We start from the raw sequence: 21,772 nt of genomic DNA, 5'->3' as shown, positions 1-21,772 counted from the left end.
ACTCACGCCTGAAAAGTGTTTTTTTTTTTTTAATTTCCCACAATTCACCCCGTGCAGCGTGAGGCTGAGTGACGTCTCACGGTAAATTGGGGAAAGGGATGGAAGGAGAACGCTGAGCATCCGAAAGCTTGAACGATAACGCTTCGAAGTTCCCGTCGCAGGTAAACACACGTTCACGCCGCCCGCTTGGAGCTCGGTCGAGTCGGGTTCGGCGACGCCGTCGCTTCGGGGTGAAACGAAGCGCCTCGCCTCCATTGCGGGGGAAGAGAGTTGTCCCATCGCCGACCAGCTAGCTAAACAGTAAGCCAGGCAGCTAGCTAGCTCGCTAGCTACCGAGGCTAGCGGCGGTGGCTGGCGAGCTTCCCCGACGTTAGCCGGGGAAGTTCGCCAGCCACCGCCGCTAGGCTAGCCTCGGTAGCTAGCCAGCTGTCTGGCTTACTGTTTAACTAGCTACCGAGGCTAGCGGTGGTGGCTGGCGAGCTTCCCCCGACGTTAGCCGGGGGAAGCTAACACTAGCCCGTCGAAGGGTTCCGCCGTAGCAAACCAGCGTTCACGGAACCGTTGCGTTCTCCGCATCCGAGGCTGACGAGCCGGAGACGGACGTGTCGGTGTAATAACGCGTTCCTATCCAGTTATCGGCCGGCGGCGCCTAGCCTCGGAGGCTACCGACGTTACGACCGAGGCTAGGCGAGGGGGGCTTCGCCATGTCTAACGTCCGCTTGACAACCGACTAGGACAACCGCCGCGGCGGCTAACGGCTCCCACCGTTTAGTGTCGTCGCCCAACGCCGCTGCGCTGCGCTGTCGGCGGGTTTGACAGGCCACCGTCGACCCCCACCGGGGGGGGGGGCGGCTGACGGCCAAAGGCAACGCCGACGTCCCGGTAACCGTGCGACGTTTCTCCCACCCCCCCGGGTTAAAACCAAACACCCCCCCCCCCAGAAGTGAGCCGGTCGCCCCGGGTCAAGTCTGCCGCTAGCCGAGCTATCACAGCAGCCGCCGTCCCGTGACTGTCTGTCACTGGGATCGGAAAGTTCTAGATGCCCCGTTGTGGCGCTTAGCTTTGAAGTTAGCTTCCGTTATATTGAAAGTTTAACGTTTACAAGAGTTGTTCCTCTCTCTCTCTCTGGCGGAGACTTAGCATTACTGCGTTTCGGGTGAGTGGGTCAAATGTGTGTTATATATCATGGGGGGGGGGGCTTGACCGAAGCTAACGCTGTGCTCAAGCTAATGATGCGGGGGGGGGCTTGACCGAAGCTAACGATGTGCTCAAGCTAATGATGCGGTCGGGGGGGGGGCTTGACCGAAGCTAACGATGTGCTCAAGCTAATGATGCGGTCAAGCCCCCTTCCTCACGCCGTGGCGCAGCGTCAGCCATGAGGGCGTGATTGGCCGGCGCTGGCTGGCTGGCTGCGCGTCCATAGGAAATGTCGACTGTCGGATGCTGGTTATGCTACAGCGTTGCTCCAGTGAGCTCCGCCACTTGCTTTTAGCTAGCAGCATTACACCTTTAGTGTCCCGGCCAAACCCCGTGTTAGCGACTTGGGCGCCTGCCTGCCTGTGTAAGGGAAGGCTGCGCTTCCTCAAACTCGTTTGTCTTGCAATGGAAGTGGAAAATGCACGCTTTCTCTAATCACCTCTTTCTGATGTGTCGTTTCCTTTTTTTTTGTGCAAAGGCAGTGTCCGTTTGAGAGGGTAGCCCACGCAACAGCCGCAGCTGGGACAATGAGTGAGAATGGCCCTCGTAAGGAGGCGCCCATGTACTTCGAGGTGGACCAGCGGGACGAGGAAGAGGAGGAGGACAAGATCCACTTTGACAAAGATGGTGACCTGATTGCCGAGCCGTCCTCGTCGTCCGGTCGTGTGTACGACCGCACCACGGTGCTCATTGAGCAGGACCCCATCCGGCTTGACGAGGAGGGGGAGGAGGATGTCCATTGTGGAGGTGACGAAGACGGGGTCACTTTCTTAACTGAAGGGGATGGAGACGAGGAGGAAGGCTCTCTGGCTTTCATGGCTGACCCGGACGGCATGTCGCAGGGCTACGTACACCACACCATCTCGCCAGATCAGATCCAGTTCATTATCAATCCTGGCTCCACTCCCATGCCACGCAACATAGAGGGGGCCACGCTCACGCTGCACTCTGAGTGCCCAGAAACCAAGCAGCGAGAGGTAGACCTAAGCATTTGTTCAATATGTTAGATATGTCGTTTACACAGTACAAGTTACTATGTTTGTCATTGCTCACTTCTTGGTATACTATGTATTTATTCAGTGTATTTCAAACAGGTAGTATAGCCTGTAGAGAGCCCACTCTCCCTTAGGCTTATTTATCCATACATATTTGCGTTACTGTGTTTGTTATTGCTCAGTTCTTGGTATACTATGTATTTATTCAGTGTATTTCAAACAGATAGTATAGCCTGTAGAGAGCCCACTCTCCCTTAGGCTTATTTATCCATGCATATTTGCGTTACTGTGTTTGTTATTGTTCAGTTCTTTGTATGCTATGTATTCATTCAGTGTATTTCAAACAGATAGTATAGCCTGTAGAGAGCCCACTCTCCCTTAGGCTTATTTATCCATACATATTTGCGTTACTGCGTTTGTTATTGCTCAGTTCTTTGTATGCCATGTATTCATTCAGTGTATTTCAAACAGGTAGTATAGCCTGTAAACAGCCCACTCTCACTTAGGCTTATTTATCCATACATTTTTGCTAATGGACAAGGGGGTGCTTTTATTTTAGCTAGTCATTTCCGAAGGCACTGTATAAAAAGCTTTTAACGTTACATGTTTAGCAACCAGAGATATCATCACAGTGTTTCATGCTCACTTGAGAGCTGATCATCGAAAACGTTACCTTACCTTGCCTTGAAAGACGTGTGCATTTTCATATGTAAATCTTTGCTTTTCACTTCTCTCACATCCCATTTTGCATATGCTGTTCAGAGTGATTTCATCTTAATTTCTTGGTTCGCATGTACTTCACTTTTATTGTGTTTCTGGCAGCTCACCCCTATTGACAGTAACTGCTCAACAAACTTGTTAAAGAACTACATTGTCTTGAAAAAAATGCTTGATTCAAGGAGTGTTTCAGGGATTTGCCAATTCCTTGTGGAATGCAAAGTACCCTGAGTAATTAGCCAGAAGGTACCTCCAAAATGAACTTCCCCAACAGTTATGCTTTGTTACCTCATTATATACATCCAGGCCCAGTCAAATGTGGCACCCTTGATGTAACTCTTGAGTCCACTATGTTATTTCTCAGTTGTCACCCTGTTGTCAATGTGTTTTTGGCCCATTCCACTAAATATTGTTGTGTTCATGTTCCAAATGCTGTGCTGGAATTTTTCCTGTCCAGTCCATCATTGCACCTGCATGTTATCACTGCGGGGGGGGGGGGGGGGGCTGTATTCTCCAGAATTTGATATGAAAAAAAAAATAGGACAGTGTGTCTTCACAGCCAGAGATGCTATACTACTGAATCATTGTTCAGTCATGTCTACTGGCATTTGCTCATTGCATTGCCTCATTATACCCAACAATACTTTTCCCCTTGCTTTGTCTGAGGTCTCTACCAAAATGTTGCTATCCTTGTCCATTTTCGCCTTCTTCTTTTTTTGCCGCTATTATCAGATTAGAGAGCTTTGGACTTCCCAGAGTAAAAGCAGCAGGTTGAAATTCCAAATGCAACACTGTTTTCAATTTTAGTAGGGTGTCAATTCACAAAATCTTTTTTTTTTTTGGTTATTAATCCCTATGGGGAAATTCTGCTCTGCATTTAACCCATCCTAGCTGTGTAGCTAGGAGCAGTGGGCAGCCGCCGTGCAGCGCCCAGGTACAACTCCAGTTCGTCTTGCCATGGCTCAGCCAGGGGCACAGATGGAAGTATTAACTCTAACATGCATGTCCTTCTGATGGTGGGGGGGGGGGGGGGACTGGTGCACCCGGAGAAAACCCACCTCAGACACAGGGAGAACATGCAAACCCCACACAGAGGACAACCTTGGATGATCCCCAAGGTTGGACAACCCCGGGGTTCCAACCCAGGACCTTCTTGCTGTGAGGCGACAGCACTAACCACTGGGCCACTGTGCTGCCCAATCAAGCAAATTTTCACAATTAACCTTTTATTTTATCTCAGGGTTGTTGCTATGATTTTTACTGTTTCTGTGGCATCCCTTTGGATTGGCAGGAAGTATCATGTATAGTTTTAATGCACAATTTTACAAATGCACTCATCACAAATAATTTTGAGAACTTTTAGGTGATTAAACAAGATAGTCGTATTACTCTGAGATGGAGTTGTAACCCTTGGCTGTAAAGTGACGTCATTTTACATTTAATCAGTACTTGCCTCAATGATGGGTGATGATCATTTTTCACCACAAAACAATTTTTATATTCAGATGACAGAACTGTCTGTGTCATGATTGGGTTTTGTCCTTCTTAACCTTAAATTTCACACTAGAAATGTCAACCAATCATCTGCACTCAGCTATCTGTCATCGTACCCACTTGATTCAGTCAGTAGACAGCGATGAGTGATGATAGATAAAGACGCCAGACTCAACTGCTGTGATTGATTGTTGGTATTCCAAATGAAAGTTGAATGAACTATTAGATGTCACCAACATCACGCGCATTTAATTAGGGAACTAAGACTAAGGTATAGGATGAGACAATGTGATTTATTGTGCAGACCCGTTGCTTGTTCTCAGTAGCTGTAATTGCCCAGGAGAGTTTGCTGTTAAGTATCCTTACATGAGCATTTAATTTGTACCGGAATGGTCTTTTCTTTTATGCATGTTGGAGGCAGTGCTGTGCCCTCCCCACTTAGGATGATTGAACTGGCGGTAGAGAAGAGAGAGTCACGATGATGTGGGAGATGGATGCAGCTCTGAGCTGACATGCGTTAAGCGGGCTTCCCACCACAGGTTTGGATTCATGTTAGCTTAACAATTCATCTCTCCCACATCCTAATGTTGAGAATCAATGGTGTTAGCCTACTCATCATTCAGATCCTCGTTGTAGTAAAATTCTCTTGGGCTTTGACTAAAAGGGAATTAAATCTGCTTGATATATCAGTCTTATATGAATAACTGTGCAGTTAAGTCCATTTTATGGTAACATTGCAAGTGGTACCAGATGTTACAGATGGCAGTTTAAAAATAGCCCAAACTTGCTTTTGGTACCGAATGTGTGTTTTAAAATGGCTTTAAGATTGCATAAGCAATATCAACTGGCTCTTGACCGGCACAGTGCCATTTTAATAAGTCCAAAGTGGGCGGGAGGGAGGGGGGTCCAGGGCAAGCGCACTTTCTCTTGAAATGAATATTTGGGTAAATCCTTGCCTAAAAATTAGTCTTCCTCTTGTTAAAACCCCATCCCCGGGAGGATTAGGGTGATAAATTGCAGGGATAACATTTGCTGTGAAAAGGACTTGTTATTGTGGACGGGGCTAATCCAGAGTTCTCTTCTCCCGGTTTTGTAGCCTGACAATGCAGACTAGCATATTTCTAAGAAGAGGGGAAACTGCTTTTATTCACATGGCTCCGGGGCCTTTTGTGTAAGAGCAGAGTAGGAGACTGCCACGCCATAGCTGGGTATTGTGAAACAGAATCGCTTGGATGTATTGCATCGGGGGGGTAGAGTCACCGCTGTCATTTGCACTCGCCCAGTCCGCGTGCTGACGGGTGGCTGAGTCATTGAGTTCAAGTCCCTTCTGAAAGGTCACACTGACTCAGTGGTTGTTGCTTCGACGTATGGAGAGACACTTCTCTTTGGTTTGTGAAGTACTGTGTATAAAAAGACTTGGTGGATGTTTTTCTCACAATGCTTTATTTCTGTTCAGAGAAAGTGAAACTAAATGTTGCTTCTAATACCACTGTTCTGTTACAGATATAAACTGTCTGTGTAACATGTTGCAGAACTTGAATGTGAAACACCAGCGTCATTCATTTCATAGTCTGTCCTCTTCTTGATGTTCAGGTGAAGCGTTACCAGTGCATGTTTGAGGGGTGCACGCGGACCTACAGCACAGCAGGAAATCTGCGGACGCACCAGAAGACCCACCGGGGCGAGTACACGTTTGTGTGCAATCAACAGGGCTGTGGAAAGGCCTTCCTCACTTCCTATAGCCTCAAGATCCATGTGCGTGTCCACACCAAGGAGAAGCCTTTTGAGTGTGACGTTCAGGGCTGTGAAAAGGCCTTCAACACTCTCTATAGGTAAGACTACACAGGGGATTATATATATAAAATATCTTGTCAGTCAAACATGATGCTTTACCTCTGTTAACCTAATGTATGCACTGTCTATTTTGCAGTATCTAAAAAAGTAAAATCCTAACTTCCTTTTGAAATTGTACTTTAAATTTGAATCTCGACACCATAACTGAATATTTTCAACACAGTTGTCATATTCAGAGAGAGCTAAGCTAATACTGTACATCATTGCTACATTGCACTGGTTATTTTTCTTGTATCGCGCTAACAAATGTTCACTTAAAAGATCTGTTTGGATCAGTTTTGCTCCAAACAGGCAAGCTAATATCACATCTACTACCAAAGGAACAATAATAATAATTAATCGATTTCCACCACAGTAGAAATCATTCGTCACTTGTGGATCCAGATTGTAAGTCTGTGCTACGAGAGATGTCTATCAGATGAAGTGCTTCTAAAGTATTTTTTTCTTTTATTGTTGTAAACATTCAGCTTGTGTTCCTGTATAATTAATCAGCTCGTCATGATTAACTCATTCTATAGGAATATTTCAGTGATCTCATTGAAGCTGTTAATTGTTCACATAAAGAATAACTAGTGAGTAAAATGAACCCAATAAGTGTGATAAAATGTAATAATAAGTGCAATAAAATGTAATAATAAGTGCAATAAAATGTAATAAGTGTAATAAAATGTAAGCTCATTGCTTACATTGTCCAGTGCCCGACAGACTTTCAGTTTGATGTAATTTCCCTGTTTCGATATGGCTGTGAACTCAAAGCAAGCCATAACAGAGCCCTGTGGGCACTGCCGGTTCAGTTACCATGACATCCTCCTTTGAGCTTGGTGGAGCTGTGCGTCTGCCATTGACTGTGTCAGAAGCTGTTACTGGGAGCAGCCAGCCAATGCCGCACAGGGGTGGTTCCCCTTTTAATAACATTACTGTCCTCTCTATGTCGGCCATTCTCTACTTTTAAGACTACTATAGGGGCATATGTTTACTACTTTGACTGTGTCCGTCCTCAATTGCAGATTTCTGTGTTCATTTGCTTGCGTTGAGGAGACTTTAAAATGTGATGCTTTTGTTTAAAGTCTGTTATGTTGTTATCTGACTGTTGACTCACTGGGTTTGGAAAGCCTGCTTTACAGATGGTGTAAAATTAAATGTGAGCTATATTTACCAGTTGGCTCTTATTGGCACTGTTACTTTTAATTTCATTTCCTCAATCTTTCCTTTGTGGTTAAATGAAACACACTTACTTTCTTGTCTCTGCAGACTAAAAGCACACCAGAGACTTCACACGGGCAAGACGTTCAACTGTGAATCAGAGGGATGCACAAAGTACTTTACAACGCTCAGCGACCTGAGGAAGCACATTCGCACACACACTGGGGAGAAGCCATTCCGGTGAGAAACGCCATCGTCTCACTGACTTGTAATTTCTTCCTAGTGACAATACATCTGTGGTAGAGATAGTGTTAGTAAAAACGTGATAGAAAACGTTTAGTCAATTTAGGCCCCAGTGGTTGGTTGGCTGGCCAGGATTCTTTCTGCTTGTGACCACCTCAACCTGAACACCTAAAATTTTTGATTGCTCACACTTTTTAGGTGTTTGGAGGTTTTAGGTTGCACTGCTGGCCACACTGTCAAGATGTAATGTAAGGGTTTTCCATTGACACCTGCTGAAAATTCTGTTGCGTCATGATTGCGGAACACTGTAGTTATAAATTTCTACCGTGTCATCTCAAAAATTTGTCACAAGATGCAAGTAGATGGTTGCATTCCGTTGTCCTAGGGGCTTTTATTGTTGTTGTTGTTGTTGTTTTTTTTTGCTTTTGTTTTTTTCTTCTTCTGACATTTCTAGCCATACAGGCCAAACTACTCGGTAGATTTTTCTCAAACTTTCCAGGTTCATAGGAGTCGATGCCAAATGGAGATTCCATAAATTTGGGGCTGGTCAGACCAGGCTTCTAGCCCCACCATCAGGCCAAAGTCGCACTTTTCACATTGCCCTATTGCTCTATTTCCCATACCATAGGTCCTGTGATCATATACTTGGTATGTGAAATCATATGTTGCAGCTCCTCACGGCCTTCGACGTTCCCATAGGCAATTTTCTTTTCCGCCCCACTAGATTTTCCACCATTTTGAATTTTTTGAAAAACCCTTTTCTATCTCCTCGACCGTTTGACCCATATGAAACAAACTTGCTGTGTTCTATTCAGTGGACTCTTATTATCAAAAATTATCATAAGTGCCACATGCACAAATGTGTTTGCGGACGTGCTGCTAAACAGGAAGTTGGCATACCTTGGTCCAGTTGTCACCAAACTTCGTGTGCAAATTCAATAGTAGGCCCTGAGGCCACATCCACTTGATTGAGCAACTACACTGCAAGGGGGTACTATACTAGAAAAATACATTCAATTGGTCCCTTCACCTTGACTGTGTGATGATTTGAATGCAACCACCAACTTTGTGACACTCGTGGCTCAAGGCTCTATAGGTTCAATAAGATGAAGTTGATGGTCAAAACAAGTTGGCCACCACTGGTCAGAGATAGCCCAATCAACTTTCAGGAGCCCCATAGCATTATGCTGCCGCTGTCATGCTTCACTGTAGGGAGGGTGTTTTTTTAGGGCATGACCAGTGTTAGGTTTGTGCCACACATTGTCGGATCTGACCACAAAACCTTTACCTACATCCTAACTGGGTCTCTCTCATGCTTGGTAGCAAACTCCAAGCGTGCTTTTATATGCATAGTTTTGAGCAACGGCTTCTTTCTTGCCACCCTCCCATACAGGCCAGATTTATGGAGAGTCCGTGATATGGTTGACTCATTCACATTTACTCCAGTTTAAGCCACTGACCTCTGGAGCTCCTTCAAAGTGACTGCTGATCATCTGTGGCTTTCCTCACCAGCCCACATCTTACTCGGACACTTAGCTTTGAGGGACGGCCTATCCTACAAAGCATCTGGTCTGGTGTGATGCAGCTTCCACTTCCTGACAATGGATCCAACAGTGTTGCGTGGGACATCCAAACACGTGGATATTGTTTTGTATCCCCTTCCTGCCTTCTGCATTTTAATCACGTTGTCTCTTACTTCAGTATTATGCTCCTTTGTCTTCATTTTCTGATGGAGTTCACGCGCGGCAAATGAACTTTACACGGAGTGCTAGGTTTAGTTACACGGTTTTCCCTGTATTTCCCACTAGGTGCGACCACGATGGTTGTGGCAAAGCTTTCGCTGCTAGTCATCACCTAAAAACACACGTACGAACTCACACAGGTACGTGTTAATGGTTTATTTCATTTGACTTATTTATCCAGGGAAGGTTCACTGAGTACGCCCGTTCTGTGTACTCAACTTTGAACTTGCTCATTTTCTCGGTCTGTTTTGCAATTCAAACAAGCACATGCCAGATTCCCTTACTCATAGGCTTCTGCCAGTTAAGCAAACATTAGGCTTAATTGTTTATTAATAAGGTATAAATAACTATCATGCTTTATTGATACATTCTTTGTCTATTAACATCCTAAGGCCTTACCATTATGTCAGCATTCAAATAAAATGGTTAAGATTGAGGCAGTTGTTCAAAGGTTTGAATCAACCATTGTCTTCACTGAAGTCTTCAGCCTCAAAGAGAAGTTACCACCTCACTCTTTAGGTCTTACCATGTCTCTCCCTCTATTCTCTATTTCTCCCTCTATTCTCCTTCTACTCCTCTCATAGGTGAGAAACCTTTCAATTGTCCCAGTGATGGCTGTGAGAAGACATTTAGCAGCCAGTACAGTCTGAAGAGTCACATCCGGGGTCATGACAAGGGCCAGCCCTTCAGTGTCACCCTCACCCATCCACTGTCTGAAGTGAGTCCCAGTATACCAACCTCTGATAGGGATGATTTGTGTCTTGTGATCTGCAAGTGGTCATGCTCTTCTTTGTAGTGTTAGAGGATCATTACCTCCCATATTTTATTTTTTCCTCACATTAACTTCTAGTCTTCATGTAGTGTATTTCTAGAATAGATCTGAATAATTTCACTTATCTAATCGTCACAATCCTAAGTACATAGGGCTACTCGGGTTATTATTACTACCATCCAACTTGAATACTTTTGATAATTTGTCAATTAAAATTTGGACTCTCTGTGTCCACTTAGCTGTCCTCCATTGTCCTCTCCCCCCCTTTTTTTCTCCCCAATTGTATCCGGCCAATTACCCCACTCTTCCGAGCCGTTCCGGTCTCTGCTCCACCCTCTCTACCAATCCGGGGAGGGCTGCAGACTACCACATGGCTCCTCCGATACATGTGGAGTTGCCAGCCACTTCTTTTCACCTGATAGTGAAGCGTTTCGCCAAGGGGACATAGCGCGTGGGAGGATCATGCTATTCCCCCCAGGTTCCCCCTCCCCCCAGAACAGGCGCCCCAACTGACCGGAGGGGGCGCTAGTGCAGTGACCAGGACACATGCCCGCATCTGGCTTCCCACCCGCAGGCACGGCCAGTTGTGTCTGTAGGGGCGCCCGACCAAGCCGGAGGTAACACGGGGATTCGAACCGTCGAGCCCCGTGTTAGAAGGCAACAGAATAGACCGCCACACCACCTGGACACCCCTCCATTGTCATTTTGACCGAATAATGCTGCATTAAACCATTTGTGTGATTCAGCACTTGTTCCTTGGTGACAGAATTAATTAGGGCATGTTCATCTCCAATTACAGGATGCAAATCACTCGCTGTGCCTCAGTGACTTAAGCCTCATCTCTACAGACTCTGATCTCCGAGAGAACATCAATAATGTAAGTCTGGCTGTTGGATCAGCGCTGTCAGTTGGGCATTTGCTTAGTGATGAGGATCATATGTCTGATATGGTCAAGAAAAGAATGAAGCTCAATCCTGTCATTTCACCGCTACTATATTGGAGCATGGAGCCAAAACAATATGTGGTTGTTCAAACTCCAATATTTTGATTTGATTGTTTTGGTTATTATGTTCCAGGCTCAGAACTTGGACCTAAATAATGTGACCCCTGTGAAAATATTTGAGCTCATGTTCCAGAGTCCTGAGAACAGCATCAGTCAAGATGACGTGCACCCCAACGGCAAGTGTCTCTTAAAAGATCATCTTAAATATAATTTAATGTTCTTATTCACTGATGTCAGTTTGTTTTCCTTCTTCAGAGAGCTTTGTTGAATCCTTCAGCCTGGAGACGTCTGCCCAGCCAGGAGTGACTGATGCCTCGTCTCTCCTTTCCTTCTCCCTCAACATTGCTCCCTCGTCTCCCAGTCCCCACACCACCTCAGTACTGGAGGCTGCTCCACAGCTCAGTCAGACCTCCTCATCCCAGACCTCTACCAGTACAGCTGTCAGTTCCACTCAGCCAACCCCCTTCGTGAACTTAACCAGCTCCCAGCAGACACTCGACTTGCCTTCCCAGGCACCAGTCCAAACACCAAACCAGATCACCCCACAGCACTATGTGGCGCTACCACCCACATTCTTGCAGGCTGATGGTGCTACGCAGACCACTCCTCTAGCACCTCCTATTGTCTCCGCTCCACCTCCAGTGGTGCCAGCACTGACCAGCACGGCACCAGGCACTACTGCTGTTTCTGTTGTTGCAGCTCCTGCTACAGAGGCTCTCCCAGCTGTGGCTAACTCTGTGCCTTTAGTCACCAACCCTGCCCCCGTCCCAGGCCCTGGTCTGGCTTCCACTTCTGCCACCATCACCATAGCACCCACGCAGAACCTGCTGCAGCCCAGCTTGGTCATGTCTGACCAAAACCTGCAGTGGATCCTCAGCAGTGCTGCAAACAGTCAGCAGAACGCAGAGCAAGCAGTAAGTTGTGTTCCAGCCATGTAATGCGGGTTGTGGGGAAATGTTTTGCAGTCTCCATGAGTATTACCTGGCGATCCTCGACTTTATTTTTGCAAATGTGTCCTAACTGTAAAAGTTTGGTTGTAATTGCATTCTGTGTGATGTTAGATCGTCAGATTTTGGAGACATTTTATGTTTGTTCATAGACACACCACGGAGCTCCAAAAGTGGAGAAGGTTTTCTTCACCACAGCCATACCAGTGGGAGGAAACCCAGGTAAGATGAATTGATTCCCTCTTTGTGTTCTGGACATCAGCCAAGAGGCTGCACTAAGCTGTAGTTTTATCTTGCTTGCTAGCGAAGTGTGTAGCATTAATAAGATTGTTTTTAAAAGGTGAGATTTATGCCTGGGAGTCTCAGTCCCTAGAGAACTGCTGATTATATCACACAGGCATATGATAAAATGTGATTCTTAATGATTCTTGGGCCATGATAAAAGTGGATGATGCAGCAGAGAAAAGCTGATTCTATATCCTATTATGATATGAAGTTTGTACCAAATTTCCAAACAACATCAGAGGTAACAAAGACAGTAGGGAGCAAGATTAAAATGGAGCAAAAGTCTTCTTGAGCTGATGTCAATATGAAGAGAAGTTAGAAAAGTTTGGATGACATTCCAACCGTATTTTTCTCCCTGGTTTCACACATTTTATGAAATTGTTGTTATATAGGAAATACTTTCATTGGTTCTAGCAAGGCAACTTTATTTATATAGCACATTTTATACGCAAGGCAGACTCGGTGTGCTTCACATAAAAAATAAAAACATATGCAACAAAAAGGATTTAACAGCTAATTCATAAAAAGACATTTAAATTAAAGAATAAAATCAAAATGTAATGCAAGGTTTGCAGTTTAGCAGAAACCAATGGTAAACATAAACATTTTTGATATGGATTTAAAAATAGTCAATGTTGGAGAAAATCTCAAATTTTATGGAAGTTTATTCCAGCTATTTGTTGCATAGTAGCTAAAAAGACCTCAAAAGACATGCATGTTAGGGCCAATACTCCTCGTCTGTGCCTCTGAGCAAGGGAGGGCAAGGATATATCACATCTCTGCAACAAGGCAATTCAAAGTGTTCCACACAAAAGGCGTCAAGAGAAGCAACATAAGGTAACAAATAAAAAACTCAAAAACCAATAAAAAGAGTAAAAGTTACCGTGCAGTGCAAGATGGAAATCAAAAGCCTGTATTCAACAAAAGGCAGCAGCAAAGAGAAAAGTCTTCAGCCTAGATTTAAAAGAACTGAGAGTTGTAGCAGACCTGCAGTTTTCAGGGAGTTTGTCCAGATATCTGGTGCATAAAAGCTGAAAGCTGCCTCTCCATGTTTAGTTTTGACTCTGGAGACAAAAAGTAGACCTGTCCCAGATGATCTGAGTGGTCTTGGTGGCTCATAGTGAAGCAGTAGGTGAGAAATGTATTTTGGCCCTAAACCATTCAGTGCTTTAAAAACCAAGAGCAGAGTTTTAAAATCAATTCTTTGATGGACAGGGAGCCAGTGTAGCAGCCTCAGGACTGGAGTGATGAGATCCACTCTTTTGGTCTTGGTAAGGACCCGGGCAGCAATGTTCTGAATCAGCTGCAGCTGTTTTTTTAGAGAGACCTGCAAAGACACTGTTACAGTAGTTGAGGCGACTGAAGGTAAATGCACGGACAAGTTTTTTAAAATCCTGCTGAGACATAAATCCTTTAATTCTTGATATATTCTTCAGGTGATAGTAGGCGGACTTTGTAATTGTCTTAATGTAGCTACAGTGCCTTGCAAAAGTATTCAACCCCCTTGACAGTCATCACTAATTTCTGGATTATAAAAGGTACTCGTACATCTGTTCCTGAACAATATTATTTTTGTGAACCCATAAGCTCTAACAGCATGTTCCCAAAGCCAAAATAAGTTATGATTCACTGACTTTTTGTAAATAAATAAAAAAAACTAAAATATAGTGCTTGCATAAGTATTCAACCCCCACATATCAATACTTTGTAGAGTACCCTTTTGCTGCAATAACGGCTATGATTCTCCTGGGGCAAGTATGTACAAGCTTTGCACATTCTTCTGGAGTAATTTTTGCCCGTTCTTCTTGGCAGAATTTGCACAGGTCTTGCAGGTTGGTGAGGTAGCACCTCTGGACTGCAATTTTCAGTGTGTGCCACAGATTTTCAATGGGGTTGAGGTCCGAACTTTGGCTTCGCCACTCCAAAACATTCACCTTTTTGTTGCTGAGCCATGCCATTGTTGCGTTAGCCTTGTGCTTAGGATCATTGTCCTGCTGGAAGATGAACCTTCTCCCAAGCTTCAGGTGTATAGCAGACTGCAACAAGTTTTCTTCCAGTATTTCCCTGTATTTAGCTCCATCCATTCTTCCCTCAATTTGAACAAGGTTCCCAGAGCCTGTAGATGAAAAGCAACCCCATAGCATTATGCTGCTGCTGTCATGCTTCACTGTAGGGAGGGTGTTTTTTTAGGGCATGACCAGTGTTAGGTTTGTGCCACACATCGTCTGATCTGACCACAAAACCTTTACCCACATCCTAACTGGGTCTCTCTCATGCTTGGTAGCAAACTCCAAGCGTGCTTTTATATGCATAGTTTTGAGCAATGGCTTCGTTCTTGCCACCCTCCCATACAGGCCAGATTTATGGAGAGTCCGTGATATGGTTGACTCATTCACATTTACTCCAGTTTAAGCCACTGACCTCTGGAGCTCCTTCAAAGTGACTGCTGATCATCTGTGGCTTTCCTCACCAGCCCACATCTTACTCAGACAGTTAGCTTTGAGGGACGGCCTATTCTACAAAGCATCTGGGTGGTGTGATACAGCTTCCACTTCCTGACAATGGATCCAACAGTGTTGCGTGGGACATCCAAACACGTGGATATTGTTTTGCATCCCCTTCCTGCCTTCTGCATTTTAATCACTTTGTCTCTTACTTCAGTATTATGCTCCTTTGTCTTCATTTTCTGATGGAGTTCACGCACAGCTAATAAACTTTACACGGAGTGCTTTTTATACCCATAACCGAGACCGTTACTTGAAAATCTTACAGGTGCACACTAATTAACTCCAGTTGTGTTAATCTGAGTTTGTTTTAGGAATAATTGGTCATTTGTGTAAACGTGTAGCTTTCAGAGCACAAGGGGTTGAATACTTATGCAAGCACCATATTTTAGTTTTTAATTTATTAATAACACACACACATTCACACCTAAGGACAATTTAGTATGGCCGATCCACCTGACCTACACGTCTCTGGACTGTTGAAGGAAACCGGAACATCCGGAGGAAACGCCTAGGTATGAATGTGTGCGTCGGCCCTGTGATGGACTGGCGGCCTGTCCAGGGTGTCTCCCTGCCTGCCACCCAATCATTACTGGGATAGGCTCCAGCATCCCCGCGACCCTGAGAACAGGATAAGCAGTTTGGATAATGGATGGATGGATTTATTAATGAAAAGTCAGTGAAACAACTTATTTTGGCCTTGGGAACATGCTGTTATAGCTTATGGGCTCACAAAAATAATATTGTTCAGGAACAGATGTGTGAGTGTCTGTTATAATCCCGAAATTAGTGATGACTGTCAAGGGGGTTGAGTACTTTTGTAAGGCACTGTATCTAAATTCAGATCTGATCTTCTGTCTTGAGCTTATGTGTAATGTGTTTTATATATCGATTATAGAAATGGTCTGTCAGATGAGTTTATAAACCAAGCTACAGAAGTTCTAGGTTACACCCTTTTGTGCCCAGAAACAACCTCAGTTCAGCAGAACATAGATTGCACAAGGTGCTGAAATTGAAGTTACACAGGACTGGTGGACCATGTCGTTTTCACTCCACCCCTCATTTAAACCATGGCGTAGCGTTGACGTCACTGATTGTGGGCTTTTATTCAATCTTAGTCCTAAAAAGTTAAATTAGATTGAAACTTGATGGTTGGGCAGGCCACCAGATTGATTCAATGCCGTGTTTGTTGAACCACTCCTAATGAAAATAATCCATTTACAGATGGATATTTTGCTGATATGAAGGGATGCATGTAATTGGCAATAGTATTGAGATATAGGGTGGCGGGCAATGCTGCTTGACTTTAATATGAGACAAATGTATGCGATCACAACACCACTAGCCTCCAGTGGTGACCTGTTGCGCTATGTATGTGTTGTGGTTTTCCATACCTCTGTCCGCCAGTCATCTTAAAGTATTAGGAACTGAATTCATCACACCAGGGATTGCTTTTCTAGTCAACCGTCTGATGCTTTTGTTCCTTGCATTCATTTTTGGTTAGCTGCTTTGCACATGTAACATCCTCTGAAAATGACTGAATGTTCTCTGGAGCTCAGGTTTTTCATCTTGTTTAGTTGATTGAAAGCCAAATAAGCCAAATGCATTTGAATTTTACAATGGTGTAAATTTTGAAATATTTTATGAAAAGGGTATTGGTTTTGGGCATTGGCCAAACCATTTTTCCCCATTGGTATTGGCTGAAAAATCTTTCTGGTGTATCACTAGCTTGTCTTATTCTGATATGCCTGTTGGGCCATTTGGGTGAGTGAGTGACAGATTAGTCATCAGCTGTACCGTTTGGCTGTGTCCATTTTGTTTTTAAATGATTTGATTTGTTCCAGGCAACACGGTCCAGCAGATTGGCCTCAGCCTGCCAGTCATCATCATCAAGCAGGAGGAGTCCTGCCAGTGCCAGTGTGCCTGCAGGGACTTGACTAAAGACAAGAGCTCCAAAAATACCACCTCCACCGTTTCAATGGTAGCACAGCAGCAGGCTCCTGACCCTCCTCCACCCCCACTACCACAGCCCCCAGAGCCTCCACATCCCCCAGCCACCTCATCTCCCTCATGCTGCCTTCCCCGGCCCACCTCAAAAGCAGGTGAGGTGGGATTGGGGATCCCGTCTTCTTCCTCAGCCCAAACTTTTCCCACAATAGTGAGCAGCACGGCCACTAACCCTCTTCCATCAGACGGATTAGCCAACATGGATATGTCCGACTTCCTCTCCCTACAGAGCCCCGAGACAGCTGCCAACATGGAGGCTTTGTTGCTCGTTGCTGACGACTTCAACATGGCCACCGACGGCAACAGCCAACCCTAGCACAGCTGGCTGCGGAGCTGCCAACCTCCCGCCATATGCTCATCTGTTGCACCCATCGACATCGATCCCACCCACATCTTGAGTCACTCTCCTCAGTGAAAGCCTCTTGTGTGTCTCTATGTACTTTGTACATAGGCACCTCTGTACCTGCAGTGCATTCTGATCTTTCTGCTAGTGTGCAAAATACATGAAGCAATTTTGAACCATATAATGCATTATGCCATGGTGTAGTAGTAGCAAAGGTTTTTTTATAAGCAGCGTTAGTTTGCGTCTTAGTTCTGGAGTTCTGCAAGTTAAATCCTAATCGATGCAGGAAAATGGTAATTACTGCATTATTGTGAGACTTGGAACAAAGGATCACGGTTTATACAATTACCCCTATCCAATAGGTTTTAAATTGATCTTAACTTTAATGTGTCATTGAATAAGCACTGAAAATTTAGGATACCATTGATCTGACTTGAGAAGATGGCATCTGAACGCAGGAAAAAAGTTGAGTTGTCCCTCAATCCTTGTACTGTATGAAGGGTCCATAGCAAATATTTAAATCTGGTATACAGCCGACCAGAATGCACTGTATCTAAGTTAAATTTGGAATAGTTTTATCAAGTGCTCTGCCTAGTTAAAATTGGAAGGGGTTGACTGTACATTCCCTCATCTCCTCTATGTAATGCCAAGATATGAAGTGATTTCCTCCAGTATTTTATTTTTTCAACTTGGAAGAGTAGCACATTCTAGACAAGTGTGATATTAGGGTTTGTGCCCACCCCAACATGTACTCCCTAATTGAAAAAAGAAATCTGATCAAATCTGCTTGACCTTTAAATACTATTAAGTCAATACTTCCATATGTTGCCTGTAATTTAAAACTAATTTAATGTGTACATGTTAATTTATTGAATTGCTTGATCTGCTCATTTGTTTTACTATTCAAAGATAGCAGAAAAATCATTGTAATTTATTTCATTTACTTTTGGCACATATTCTTAGGTTTTGTTCTAAACTTTTTTTCCTTTTTTTTTTCTTTTCCTTTGTTTTTTTTTTATTTTTATTATTATTTTTTATCACAATGTTACTGAGTTTGTCTCAAGAATATAATGGGTATTGCAAGTTTCAGAAAAAAAGGCATCTATACTGCACACAGTAAGAAATAATCCTCTGGGATCTTATTTGCAAAGTTTGTCCAAACTGTAGGAAATTGCTATCAATATCCCAGTTTTGATAGGATTATTACCCTCTCAGGGATGCATAAAATCATAACCGGTTCTGTCTCCCTTGATTCCTTACTCACCAGACATGATTTTTCCTCTCCCGACGCTCCGGACTTGCAGTAGCCCTATTTTTTGCTGCACTCTCCCCTGCTTATTGCACACGAACTTGTTCACCAAGTAGTTTGACAGTTCAGCAGCTGAACTCCTGCACCATTTCAGTCTTTGTGTATACCACTGCTAAAGGAGTATTTAACAAAAAACTAAAGAAAAAAAGGCAGACCTAGAGACGGTGTAAATACAGTAAATCTAGTGTAAACATCTTTTGAAAACTTGTAGTTCTAGAATTTGTATTTTTGTATAGAATTTTGAATTGAGTAGTCTCAAGAGTTTGGAGGCTGAAGTGAAAACCCTCTTTTCTTGTGTTCTTCCCCGGCAGGCAGTCATGTCTTACGCAGAGGATTTTTTTTTTTTTAACACGGTTTTCCAAGCTGTCGAGGCTTGTGTACATTCAATAGTTATATTAGGTATACACAACACATAGCCTCCTGCTCAGAATAATGTGTTTCACATGGGACATAATGCAATGACAATATGGTAGGAGTAGGCATAAAGCTATAAATGACTTTTTTTTTAAAATGCAGAGCTACCTGGCCTTACAACAAAACTCGCTGTTTTTACTAGCCTCCTTGCCTTGACAGTCTGCCTCGGACTTGCCATCTACATGCCCCGTCATCATTCATTTAGTCCCAAGTCAACGCCTTCTGCAATTCTATCTGAAGGTGTTCGTGGATGGGAAAAGAATAATGAATGGGTGAGTCAGCCACAGACAGTGGGATTCTACATTCAAGTCATCTCGGCTGTGTAGTATGAGCATATTGGCATCCATTTAGAGTTCTCCCTTGTGTCACAAGAGCTACAAAGGCCATTAGCAGACATCTTAGACAGGCTCCAACCATGCATGCCTTGTCCTCCTCATTCTATATACACGGCATGTCAGACCTGTGTGTTAAGCCGGTTCCATCTGAATATAAAACTAGCTCAGAACAGACTTTCTAGAAGTCTTCTCTCCATTCACAAGGTTTTTTGCCAAGAGTCCTGTTCATACCTGCCATTAATATTCCATGTCATGCATACTGAAGGAAAATAACTATGCAATTTTTTGACTGCGGCATCCACTGAGGCGTAAACACACCAAACCCCAGGACGAAGAGTCCAAAAAAAAGAAAAAGTCAATTTACTTTTCCTATTCGTGAGTTACGCCTGTCTGGTCCAAACTGATTTGCAAATCCCTTAGTAAAGACATGGTTGCGTAAGTGGTCTCTCCAGTGCTTCATACAAAGCATGCGTTTTGATGTTCTTCTCCAGTGCGTTGCATTTGACAGATCACATCTGAAGTGGGCTGAACCTGGGCATTGTAGGGTATTTGTCTTTTTTTACCAAGTGCTTTCCTATGAATACTGAACCATGACTTGTACCTTTTGTTTTGTTTTGTTTTTTAACATGCTGTTTGAGATAACTGGTTTAAAACCAACTGGATGTGCCAGGAAGGGAGAACTTGGTAGTTGATTCTGTTTTAAGAATTATTTTTGGTCAATTAGAAGCAGCATTTTTTTTTTTCTTCAACGTTGTGGGTAAACGACATTTTCATTTGTTCTCATGGTGCGTTTTCATTGACGTCATCTCACTTTTCGCATTGAGACAAGGACTATCAGTCGACCCATCTTAACTAATGAAAGTCAGACTGCTAAATAAATCAAACACTGGTTTTGCCTTTTTGTGAGGGGGGGGGTACATATGACGAAGCTGTCGACTTTTGTTATAATCGAGCCTAGACGTGGTTGTAGAGTTGGAGCTCTTGGTTTTCTGCAGCTTACCTGAATATTAGCAATTCACGAGCGAAACACTGATGGCGACATTTGTTTGGAAGCAGATTTTTCATTGGGGGGGTGGGGGGTCCATTATAAATGGTTTGAAGGCGTTTTCAAAAATCTGTATAGAGACGCAGGAATTACCGCTGCTTCAACATTTTTAGATGCATAAAAAAAGGAATGCTTCCAAAGGAATGTCATACACCCAAAGAGAGGAACTGTAAAGATTAGTATTTTTTAAAAAGAATGTATAATGTGAAAACTTGGCGTGCTTGTTTTGTATAAAGTAATATTGTATTATGAGAAATAACTTTTTTTGAATTGAGAGCAATATAATACTAATAAAACATTATCCTTGTCACGGAAGTGGATTTTTCCTCCCCAAGAAAAATTGAAAGTCTTTCCAGTCTAGAGAGAGAGAACGCTGCGCCGATCTCCAGTCCGTTTTATTCAACCTGGAGACGGTGATCGAAATGCCAGATTTAAAAGTATGATTTCACCGCCCCGTTTTTACTACTGGCATCTGTAGGACGACGTAAATACCTGTAAATTTGCAGTACGGTTTTGGAAAATGGGTCAAAAATACCCCTAAAAAAACCTTTATCATGAACCCCGGGCCAAAATGACCACTAACGGACAGGTCTCGGCAGGGTTTCCCCTGAGTAGGTGGGGGTTGGCAGGGCTGTCCCCTGTCTCAGCACTCGTTTGTCTTGACTGTTGAGCCCCTCGCCGAAGCAACTAGACAGGATGCAGATGACGTGATTTTGTCCATAAGGGATCCTGGCAACAACCTCACCAACTCGCAGACTCTTAAGGTGTTATTTCAGGATATAAAGTGAGCTGGGGGGGGGGGGGAGTGAAATTAGGCCCCGACAGGGTGTCTCCGGGCCAGGGTGTCTCCCCCGCCACCCTGAGAGCAGGATGATGGATGCTTCCAAAGGAATGTCATACACCCAAAGAGAGGAACTGTAAAGATAAGTATTTTTTTTTGTTAAGAATGCGTAATGTGAAAACTTGGCATGTGCTTGTTTTGTATAAAGTAATATTGTAACGTGTATGGATAAGTTGACACGCTGGACACCGGTTCGCGGGTCTGAGCCTTTAGTAGAGTGGTTAGCCAACCCTCCTGCGGTGCGGGCGATTCGGGTTCGCCTCCCGGCCGCGGCAGTTCCTGTAGTTGCGTTGTCCCCCGAATTCACCACAATATTATGAGAAAGTAACTTTTTTTTTTTTTAATTGAGAACAAAATACTAAAACAGTATCTTTGTCACGAAAGTGGATTTTTTTCCCCTCCCCAAGAAAATGAATTTCTTCCCAGCCGTAAGAACGCTGCACCGGTCTCCAATCTTGTTTTATTTAACATGAAGCTGTCGGACATTTAAAAAAAATTTAAAAAACCAAAGACAGGTGGGCCTCTTCCGGTCACCTCAGCGTCACATCCTGGAGGCGTTTCCTCTGTAAAACACAGCGTTAA

The 21,772-nt window shown here is 43.9% G+C and overlaps 1 protein-coding gene across 3 annotated transcripts; it reads left to right on the top strand.

The window, feature by feature from the left end:
- Positions 1-47: 47 nt before the first annotated feature.
- On the top strand, positions 48-20,659 carry mtf1 (metal-regulatory transcription factor 1). Of its 3 annotated transcripts, none has more exons than XM_056286223.1 (11): positions 48-161; positions 1,676-2,174; positions 5,997-6,235; positions 7,509-7,640; positions 9,452-9,525; positions 9,970-10,103; positions 10,957-11,034; positions 11,234-11,336; positions 11,416-12,074; positions 12,260-12,329; positions 16,741-20,659. In XM_056286223.1, the coding sequence occupies exons 2-11, from the start codon at positions 1,725-1,727 to the stop codon at positions 17,217-17,219; spliced, it is 2,418 nt and encodes an 805-aa protein (XP_056142198.1). In that variant the 5' UTR covers positions 48-161; positions 1,676-1,724; the 3' UTR covers positions 17,220-20,659. The 3 variants fall into 3 exon arrangements, with proteins under 3 accessions (XP_056142198.1, XP_056142199.1, XP_056142200.1); XM_056286224.1 differs by having other exon boundaries at positions 89-161; positions 1,680-2,174; XM_056286225.1 differs by lacking the exon at positions 48-161 and adding an exon at positions 1,431-1,561 and having other exon boundaries at positions 1,680-2,174.
- The last annotated feature ends 1,113 nt before the right edge of the window (positions 20,660-21,772 follow it).

Source organism: Lampris incognitus, chromosome 9, assembly GCF_029633865.1.
Source record: "Lampris incognitus isolate fLamInc1 chromosome 9, fLamInc1.hap2, whole genome shotgun sequence".
Lineage (NCBI taxonomy): Eukaryota > Metazoa > Chordata > Actinopteri > Lampriformes > Lampridae > Lampris > Lampris incognitus.
Note: the sequence above shows the minus strand (reverse complement) of the source record. Positions and strands in the feature narration are given on the sequence as shown.

Bases quoted from the DNA above. Each gene is read 5' to 3' on its own strand.
- mtf1 (XM_056286223.1), top strand. From the start codon at position 1,725: ATGAGTGAGAATGGCCCTCGTAAGGAGGCGCCCATGTACTTCGAGGTG. The intron at 11,337-11,415 runs GCAAGTGTCTCT...TTCCTTCTTCAG, and splicing joins AGATGACGTGCACCCCAACG to AGAGCTTTGTTGAATCCTTC. The intron at 12,075-12,259 runs GTAAGTTGTGTT...GTTTGTTCATAG, and splicing joins AGCAGAACGCAGAGCAAGCA to ACACACCACGGAGCTCCAAA.